The sequence below is a fragment of the Neovison vison genome, chromosome 13, assembly GCF_020171115.1.
Source record: "Neovison vison isolate M4711 chromosome 13, ASM_NN_V1, whole genome shotgun sequence".
Lineage (NCBI taxonomy): Eukaryota > Metazoa > Chordata > Mammalia > Carnivora > Mustelidae > Neogale > Neogale vison.
In genome coordinates this window covers 31,952,017-31,962,213 of record NC_058103.1, presented here as the reverse complement: position 1 = coordinate 31,962,213, position 10,197 = coordinate 31,952,017, and the positions used below count along the sequence as shown (strand labels likewise).

At 40.0% G+C, this 10,197-nt stretch overlaps 1 protein-coding gene across 1 annotated transcript in view; it reads left to right on the top strand.

Moving 5' to 3' along the window:
• Window positions 1–248: 248 nt before the first annotated feature.
• Window positions 249–10,197, top strand: part of SLC39A9 (solute carrier family 39 member 9) — a 64,961-nt gene continuing 55,012 nt past the window's right edge. The window contains exon 1 of the mRNA XM_044232305.1: window positions 249–998. Coding sequence (XP_044088240.1) covers window positions 903–998 — 96 coding nt within the window. The 5' untranslated portion in view covers window positions 249–902. The remainder of the gene's footprint in view (window positions 999–10,197) is intronic.

The following is a 10,197-nucleotide window of genomic DNA, read 5'->3' as shown; positions in this document are numbered from 1 at the left end:
ACAGGGAATTACTGCGGAACTTGAAAAAATATCATTTCTTGTGAAGACACTGTCTATCATACTCTCGTTATCAGAAATACGGCTAGAGTAAACAGAGCTATGGACTCTGACACCAAACATCTCGCATTAGCCCTACTCAAAAATGGCGACAACATAAGAATCCCGGGCCATAGGTCGGTTGTAACCCGGAAGTACTCTTCCTAAAGGAGGGGGGCGGTGAAGCAATCCGGAAGTGGATGTAATGAAGAGGTGCCACTTGGCGGCCATGGCAGCTGTAGTATCCGTGGCTCTGGGTCAAGGCCCAGCGGAATGGAGTAATATGGGCAGCATCGGATATAGGGCAGAGACAGCTTTGTATCAGCTCCGCTGCTGAACCCCTGAGCCCATCGTTAGAGAGCTGCGGGATTCTTTCATATTTTAGACTCGGAGGAGAGTTTCCCGGGACTGGTGGGCTGGTCCCAGCCTAAGGGGGGCTGCCCCAGGGACCTAGGGGCGCCGGGAGAAAGAACAAGTTTGCTTGGGTTTTCCTCCTTTTCCACCTGGGACTTTGTCTGTGGAGGGAGTGGACTGATTTTTCCACCATCCCGAGACTGAAGAAATCTCCCGCGTACCTTTAACTGCTAATCGTAGGGAATCCAATGACTGGCCTCTGAAAACGCAGGGGCTGGGACCTGAGATTGCTGAAAGTTCTCTCTGGTGCTAAGATCAGCAAAAGGGGGCTATTTCCAGCTGCGTTCCAGAGAAAGGGGTTTCGTGAACACATCTGCTGGTGGGGAGGACGAAAGAACTGGCAAGTCCACTTGTTCTCTTGGAATCACCACACGCGTTTAAGGACCTCCGGACCCTTTGAAGCCACTGAAAATTTGTAGTCTGGTGACTGTGGGTAAATAAAGGAGGACAGAATGGATGATTTCATCTCCATTAGTCTGCTGTCTCTGGCTATGTTGGTGGGTTGTTACGTGGCTGGAATCGTTCCCTTGGCTGTTAATTTCTCTGAGGTAAGAAATTCTCAAATTTCTGTCAGCTGTTAGGATGGCTGTTGAGAAGTAGTGACAGTTGTAAAGGGAAGATGCTTTCTCAATATCAGAGATGCATAACTTTTCATAATAGAAACTAATCCCATTTTAAGCACTAGAGTCCTTATCGTGGAGTGGGTGAATCCACTGACGATCCTGGGGTACTATGAACCTTGTGAAATTGCATACAAAAATTTAGGGCTCTGTGCGTTTTCCTGGAAAGAGACACCATAACATTCTTTTGATTCCCAGAGGTTCCAAGGAATCGAGGTTCTGGATTGCTGTCAAGAAACATAAATGGAGAATATTATTTGTCTATATGCGTAGAAATGAGTATAGCTCCTCTTTTTGAGAAAATGAAGCATAGTTTTTTGGGGGAAAGGTAGTTTTTTGGATTAGAATCCAAAAAAGCTTTCTGGTGATTTGAATTTTTTGTATTAGAATAAAGATAAGACAAAAGCTAAATTAGATTGCTCTTAACTCACATTTCCTTTTAAGGAAGCATTGGAATGCATATTTGAAGTTGTTTCACATCTTTGTTTAGAAATGAATTTTTTGTGAATGTATTTTGACATTTGGGTCAATTTGTTCATTTGTCATTGCTTGAACAAACAATGAACAGACATTAACTAGTGGGGAGAAAAGATGAAAGCAGTGAAAATACAGATAAGTTCTTCATAAAGACTTCATAGCATGCACAGTGCTCAAAAGATTTAGGGAGAAAAACTACTACATTTGGAGGGAACAGGATTTCATGAGTATCTTAGGGTTCCGCAGAAAAATAGGCCCAGTTTCACCACCATGAAGGAGCTTCATGAAAGAGGAAACTGGTAATCCTACCAAAACAAGCCCACAGACTTATTTTGTTAGAGTAAGTGGCAGAATACTCATTTTTATTACTATTGTTGATTTTTGTCTCCATTTTCTCAAGACAACAGTTGGCTAGAGCTGAGTAACAGTAGATTGTCATAGTCCTCCTTGGATGTTGAAGCCTATTTCACTTATTTCGGCCACCTATCCAGTACTTCGTGAGCCTGCTTTATTTGGACATGAACTTATAACTGCAATAAAATTTAATTGACCTTATTAGGGCTGACATTTGTGAGATTTAAGTTGGTTTGTATATTTAAAAACTGATTGAGGTAACTTTGATCAGAAATTAAAACTGATTTGGGGTGCCTGGGTGGCTCAGTGGGTTAAAGCCTCTGCCTTCAGCTCAGGTCATGATCCCAGGGTACTGGGATCGAGCCCGGCATCGGTCTCTCTGCTTCTCAGGGAGCCTGCTTTCTCTCCTCTCTCTCTCTCCCTGCCTCTCTGTCTACTTGTGATCTCTCTCTGTCAAATAAATAAAATCTTAAAAAAAAAAAGAAATTATAACTGATTCAAATTAGAAATCAACAAACGTTTTATTTCTATAAAATGCTTAGAACTTTTCCAATTTCAGTATTTTCTTGAACTATTTTTTTTTTAAGATTTTATTTATTTATTTGACATACAGAGATCATAAGTAGGCAGAGAGGCAGGCAGAAAGAGAGAGAGGGAAGCAGGCTTCCTGCTGAGCAGAGAGCCCGATGCAGGATTCGATCCCAGGACCCTGAGATCATGACCTGAGCCGAAGGCAGCGGCTTAACCCACTAAGCCACCCAGGTGCCCTTTCTTGAACTATCTTGAGTGATTTTTGCAGTATGCGGGTCTCTACTATATTCTTTTTCACTGAGAACAAAGCTAAACTTCTAAAGGAGGCCAAATATACATGCATGGTATAATTAACCAAGGCATTAATAAAGATAATCAGTATGACATGTCATTTATGGCTGTCTGAATTGATGGTCAAGTGGTTTTTTCTATCTGTAGGCCTTAAAATGCTATAAATCACGTTCAAAATATCTGTTTATTATAACAGCAGGAACAGTGCATTTTGAGCTCTTAGAATAAAAATGGAAGTTATATATAACGTAGACATCAACTTAGAATTCAACCACTGTTTTCTTTCTTCTGGTAATTAAACATTTTTTCTAGATAGATTATACTATTATAAATTGATGTAACATGAAACTAGTGAGATGATTTTGTAAAAAGTAAACTTCATTCATGGGGGCTGGGAAGCACAGTTTCTGCCTTTAGAACGTTTCTACCCCAAGCTCCTCCATTGGCTAAACTACTTTACTTTTTAAGGAAATCTGGCTTTTCTTAGGGACTAGTGTTATTATAAATAAAGAGACCAATCTAATTTATTTTGCAGTTCACTTTCATGTATATGAAAAGATATGCTATTTATTCATGTTCTTTTTTTCTTAAAGATTTTATTTATTTATTTATTTGACAGACAGAGATCACAAGTAGGCAGAGAGGCAGGCAGAGAGAGAGAGAGAGGAGGAAGCAGGCTCCCCGCTGAGCAGAGAGCCCGATGTGGGACTCGATCCCAGGACCCCGAGATCATGACCTGAGCCGAAGGCAGTGGCTTAACCCACTGAGCCACCCAGGCGCCCTTTATTCATGTTCTTAATCTAGCTTCTGTTTTGTCACTCAATACCTTTTTCCCTCAGAATTTCCCAGAGGCAGGAATAAGAGTTCAAAAAACCCATTAATTATGGCAGGATTAGTATTTAGAAATGAGTTAAAATTAAGTGACCCAAAAATTGCTGTAGCAGTTGGTGCCTACCTGCTATACCTGACCCTCAAGAGGTTTACATGACATTGATCTCTCAGTGACTTTCTTCAACATTCCTTGTACCCAAATCAACTTTCTTGATGCTTTTGTAACTTCTTCCTTGCTTTTTGACCTGGTGACTTTGCCTTTATCCCTAAATGATTTCTGAAACAAAGGAAAAGAAATCTCTGATTCTTGAAAGCACTTATGAGTAACTGATAATCAAGATGCTCTCTTCTTCAGCCTATGGGAAGGAGGAAAACTGAACTTGTAAAGGAGGCCAAAGCATACCTTATACCAAGGAAGTCCCGTGTGGTAAAGGAGTTGGAACTACTAGCTTACCACTATCTTACAATGTTAGATTCAGTTGGTAATGAGCAGTTGTCTTTGACGCTAAAGGAAAAAGCTACCTAGGTAGGTTGAGAGCCTACAACTTAACATTACTTAGAATTAACCCCACTTAGCAGGAACTCTGATTAATGAATGAAGTTAAAATGTAAACCATGGCCAAAGTGGTTGTAGATTGATTATCTGAGGATTGTTACTTACATCAGCATGTCTCATCTTTGCCACAGAGCTGGTAACAGAGAGCAAGCTGTTTGCGCCAGAGATCTAGGGCAGTGCTCCTCCAACTATCTGGTAAATGACTAGCTCTTGTTTTTGTTTAATTTCCATTCCACTGCAGACCAATATATTTATAAAAATTAAATGCTAAGAAAATGAAGTGAAAAAATACAAATTATAAACTCAAATGTAGTGTTATTATTTTTTAAGATTTTATTTATTTGACAGAGATAACAATTAGGCAGGGAGGCAGGTGTGCGCGTGGGGGTGAGGTAGCAGGTTCCCTGCTGAGCAGAGAGCTCAGTGTGGGGCTCTACCCCAGGATCCTGAGATCATGACCTGAGGCTAAGGCAGAGGCTTAACCCATTGAGCCACCAGGTACCCCTGTTATTATATTTACTAGACATACTCTTATATGTCTGTTACTATAACCCCTGTTAACTAACTAATAACTAATAACCCTGTTATTATAATTACTAGACATACTCTTATATGTCTGTTACTCCTCTAATTGTAATATTCATATTCTATGAAATTTTTTGAAGACTTTGTCTCAGTTTCATACTTTCCTTGTTGCAGACCAGTTTGGATTATAATGCCACATTCTAAATGTGTTAAAATAGTATGGACCCATAGGTATGCAGATGAAAATAGTGTTGCTCTTACTTCAATAAAGAATTCAAGATATTAGTAACATACGAATCTTCCAGGAACTGTCTGGGACAGATAGTGTAGTTCAAAATCAGTGTCGCTATTTGAGCAAGCTATTTAACATCAAAGTCTCTTCTTTTAAATAAACGTATAGGATTGTTGTGAGGATGTAATGAATTAATATGCATGCAAGACTATATTCTAGAATGTGATAAGAACTTCAGAAAATCTTGAGGATTATTCTCCTTACTAATTATGAAAACTTCTTTAAGATTTTCATTTTTAGAACTTTGTTCAAAATTATGATTTTTAAGCCTTTATTTTGGAACAGACTTCTAATAATGGGTAAACTCCTCCATTTCCCTCTCCAGTTACCAGAAACTTCTCAACAGGTTGGAATCTGAAAGGTCTTGTTTGGTGGTTGGCATTCCTATTCACCATGAATGTTCCATTTTTTTTTTTTTTTAAAGATTATTTATTTATTTATTTGACAGAGAGAGAGATCACAAGTAGGCAGAGAGGCAGTCAGAGAGAGAGGGGGGGGGAAGCAGGCTCCCCGCTGAGCAGAGAGCCCGATGCGGGGCTCGATCCCAGAACACCGAGATCATGACCTGAGCTGAAGGCAGCGGCCTAATCCACCCATTTTGAGAGACCAAGCCTTCTTCTCTAGTCTCCCTGCCTTAGAGTATTTTTATTTGTATTCACCTTTCTTTTCTTCATTTATTTTCATTTTAAGGCTTGTTTTGTTTTTCATGTGTTAAAAAGTTTTGTTTTGTTTCTAACCATGATAACTGACTCATTCAGTAATAGATATCTTTAGGGCTTTGAGTTACCAACAAATCAGACATTTGTGTCTGAAGAATAAATTTGTTCAGTTAGTATGCTCTTCTCTGACAATTGGTTCTTTTTGAAATAAATGTGACAAAGTTGCATTTTTCAGGGCTTTTGCATTGGATGTTAAAGTTTTATTCTCTTCAGGTAGTGCAACAGATGTTAATGTTGTGCCTGTTGGGAATTTCATTTCTAAATTCAAGCATTTTACACTTTGCATTCTAATTTACCCATGTCTGGAAAGCAATCAGTAATTTTGCCTTTCCTCAGATTATTTTTTTTTAAGATTTTATTTATTTGATAGAGAGAGACACAGTGAGAGATGGAACACAAGCAGGGGGAGTAGGAGAGGGAGAAGCAGGCTTCCCGCTGAGCAAGGAGCCCCATGTGGGTCTCCATCCCAGGACCCAGGGATCGTGACCTGAGCCGAATAATTGAGCCACCCAGGCGCCCCAGATTGTTGTTTTATAAGGTTATTGTTTCAATAAGTATCTTTGCTAGATCAAAGTATTTGGATCAGATAAAATCTGATTGAATATTTTCCTGAAAAACTTTCTTTTCCCTAGGATATTCTATGGAGAAGTGTTACTGAAACTTATCTGTTTAATAATACTAATAATAGTTAAAGCTTATTGAGTGCCTTCTGTGTAGTGCCAGGCATTGATGTGCATTGTCTTATTTAATCTTTAGGAGACTCGGGTAGATACTGTTAAATCTCATTTTACAGATGTGCACACTCCCGTTGAGAGAGTGTGGTAGACACTGGTAGGGATGGAATTTGAAAGTAAGTCAGTTTGATTACCAGTCCAAAGCACTTGACTGTTAGGTGGTATTTCTTTTTCTGATGACTCATGTAAAGAAGGATGAAAATACCATGAATCTAAATTGGCACCTTAGCTCCCAAATTAGGAATGTCTTTAACACCACTAACATTATCTCCATTAGCTCCCGAAATTAGAAATATCTTTCACATCACTGACATTTGACCTTCCACAGTAAACCTCCTATCTTGTGTTTTGTAGTGTAGCAGAATTGAAACCACAGAGATAAACCATCTTCAGATAGCACTGAAATGTTTAAGAAAGAGTGGATTTTGTCTTAGATGCCCTTTAAATTGACACCTGCCAAGTTAGAATCTAAAGCAGTTCCCATTTTGAACTAGACAAAATTAATTTCATACTTGATGTCTTCATAGTCAAGTCAGTTCTAAATTGTGATGTTCAAGAATTCACATCCTTTTTGAGGGAAGAAGACCTGAAATGGATTCTGAAATGCTTTTGTATGTGACAGGCTTAACCTTTCCTTTAATTGCAGAAGTGCAACTTTGTTGAATGCTAACAAGGTTTAAGATCCTCTATAGCTCAGTTTGGAATTCCTGGTAACAAGTAGTAATACTAAGTGTAAATACAGGTATTTCTTAAAACCTTTGACAGAATTCTAGAATGTTGAATGTCTAATTTTATTAAAATAAAATAAAATAGAAGTAGTATCAGTTACTCTGGAAATTCTTCTGCCCCAGTTATATGGCTTTTAAGTGATGATGTCTTATGGTTAACTAATAGATAAGTACATCATACTATCTATTGCAAGCCCTGTATTTCTCTGGGGGTCAGTTTTCTAGTAACCAAAAAATTATACCCTGGCTTTTATACCTTGTATGTTTCTTTCATGAGTTCTTCATGCATTTGACAAAGACAGATTGGGGAAACAAGATGGGTGCTAAAAGCAAAAAATGAAACAATGAAATGGGTTTTGTAGTGAAGCAGTTTAGCATTGCATTTAAGAGTATAGATTCTGGGATGATAGAGGGTATTATACTAAGTGAAATAAGTCTGTCAGAGGAAGACAAATACCGTATGATTTCACTTGTGGAATTTAAGAAACAACATGAATATAGGGGAAAAGAAGGAAAAACAAAACAAGATGAAAATAGGTAGTCAAACCATAAGAGGCACTGAACTCTGGGAGACAAACTGAGGGTTGCTGGAGGGGAGGTAGGTGGGGGCAGGGGTAATTGGATGATGAACATTAAGGAGAGCACTTGATGTAATGAGTGTGACATGCAACTGATGAATCACTAAATTCTACCCCTGAAACTAGTAATACACTATATGTTAATGAAATTGAATTTAAGAAATTGAATTGAAGAAGAGTATAGAATCTGGAGCTAAATTACATAAATTCAGATTGTGGCTCTGCCATTTGCTGCCTGTTGTTATCTTGGGTAAATTACTTGAACTTTTGTAAAGTGAGGATAATAGAAGTATCTATCTTATAGGATTGTTTTGAGGATTAAATGAATTGATATATGTGAGATGATTATAATAGAACATTCTTGGCATAGTAAATACTTAATAAGTATTAGTTATTATAATAGAGATGAAGGAGAATATTGGTAGCACCTCTTTTGTGTAGAACTTGTCCATCCAGAAACTTCATTAATCTACAGCACCAGAAAAGTGTGTGAGTAGCTAAATAGGTAGCCTGAAGAGCAAGCATTTTACTTGCTCTCTTCTGTTCTTGGGTGTCACTTGGCTTCTGTGTCTTTTTTTGGTAATTTTAGTAGGTTAGTGTGTCAGTTATCAATTTATTGCCTTTCAGCTCCAAATTTACTCTTCATTGACTACTCTGCAGAAACAGATCTGAGCCCTTTAAGTATTTTTCCTTTGCCAGCTGGCACAGTTAGAGGATACTGGAGAGAAATTGTAAGAGGAAGGGTGTTTCCTTCTTGGTCCATGTTTGCTCCTGGGCAACGACTCGGGTGACGATTCTTAGAGCACAGGCAGCCAGCCTCCCCAGTGCCCAGCGTCCCCAGTGCAGCCTGCTGCACACACACATTTGACTTCTCTGGCCTCCAGGTAGGCTTCTCCAGGGCCCAGCTCCTGCACTGCAGGTAGGTTTTCAAGCCAGAGGCTCCTGCTAAACACATACTTCTCCAGCACCCACCAGTCAGTAGTTCTCAACTGGCACCACCCTGCCTTGGGTAGCTTTATAGGATAGGAGAGTCTCTCCTTGTAAGACACTTTCCCAGCAGCCAAGAGTACATATTTCTAGCAAGTTTCTCCAGTGTGGCACCACAGAAACTTCTCTGCCTCTAATATTGTGCTTTATAATCAATATAGATTTGATCTTCCTATTTCTGGCACAGAGGTCCTAAAACCCTGGAATTTCCAAAGTGATGAGAGCCATAAAGATGTCTTTTGCCTTGTGAATGAGATGATTTCTAGAATGCCCCTAGGTAACCTAAGGTTGGAGGCTGGTTGCCAGGAGAACCAACCATGTGATTGGAAGGCTGGAACCTTCATTCCCAACCTGGAAGGGAGAGGGCCAGGAGGTTAAATCAATTGCCAATGGCCAATGATTTATTCAGCCCTGCCTATGTAATGAAGCCTTCATAAAAACCCAGAAAGACAAGGATCAGAGAACTTCTAGGTTGATGAACACATGGAGGTGCTGGGAGAGTTTTATGCCTGGAGGGGGCATGGAAGCTCTGTGCCCTTTCCCCATACCTGGCCCTGTGCAGCTCTTCTATCCGGCTGTATCTGAATTATACCTTTTCATAATAAACCAATTAATTAATCTGATAAGTAAAATGTTTCTTTGAGTTCTCTGAGCCACTGTAGCAGTTTAATCAAACCCAAGGAAAGGAGGTCAGAAACATAGGTGACAATCTGGACCTGCACTGGCGTCTGGACGTAGGTGGGGTGCAGAGGTGCCTGAGCACCTGGCTCCAAGGGGGAGGGGTCCCAGACACACTAGGTTTGGCCACTAGCTGCTGACAAAATCCGAAGGCAGAGAGATGAGTAATTGTGAAACGAGAAAGGAGTTTATGTCAGTGAGGTCAACACCAAGATGGCAGCTGGACTAAAGTCTCAAAGAGGTTTTTCCAAAGTACTGAAAATATTTCCAGGTTTATATGAGGAAAATGTGGCGCAAAGCTCAGTGGGTGCATGCAGGTGGGCAGTAGCCAGGTCAGTCATTGCCTTGGGGTCAGTTATATAGGGTCTTGCTGCCTCAGGGCAGCCATTACTGTTTAAGGGGGTAGTTTTGTTTCCTTTGGGGGATGCTTTGCCTCTAGGGTCTTTTGCCACAGGTAAGATATAAGCTGGAAAGAAGAACTTGGTAAGTTAGAAAGGTCAAGGTCAAAATGGAGGCAGTTGAAGTTCTCTTTTATAAAGCTGGGGGGCAGTCTTATAGGATCGAACCCTTAACCTGTGGGATCTAATGTCTCCGAGTAGATAGTATTAGAATTAAGTTGGATTGTGGTACACCCAGCTGATGTCCCAGCATTGCTTGGTGTGGGGACCCCCCCAACCCCACCCCACATACATCAGAATGGGTCCCAAAACCTTTTACTGCTCTTCATTGAGTCCCAGGCATGCCCTTTCAGCAGGGTTTAGATCTCCGCACACATAGGACCTCTTCTTTGACCACTCTTACCTCAGTCCTACAGCAGGCGCTCCTTTTATCTGCTATTCTTAAGAG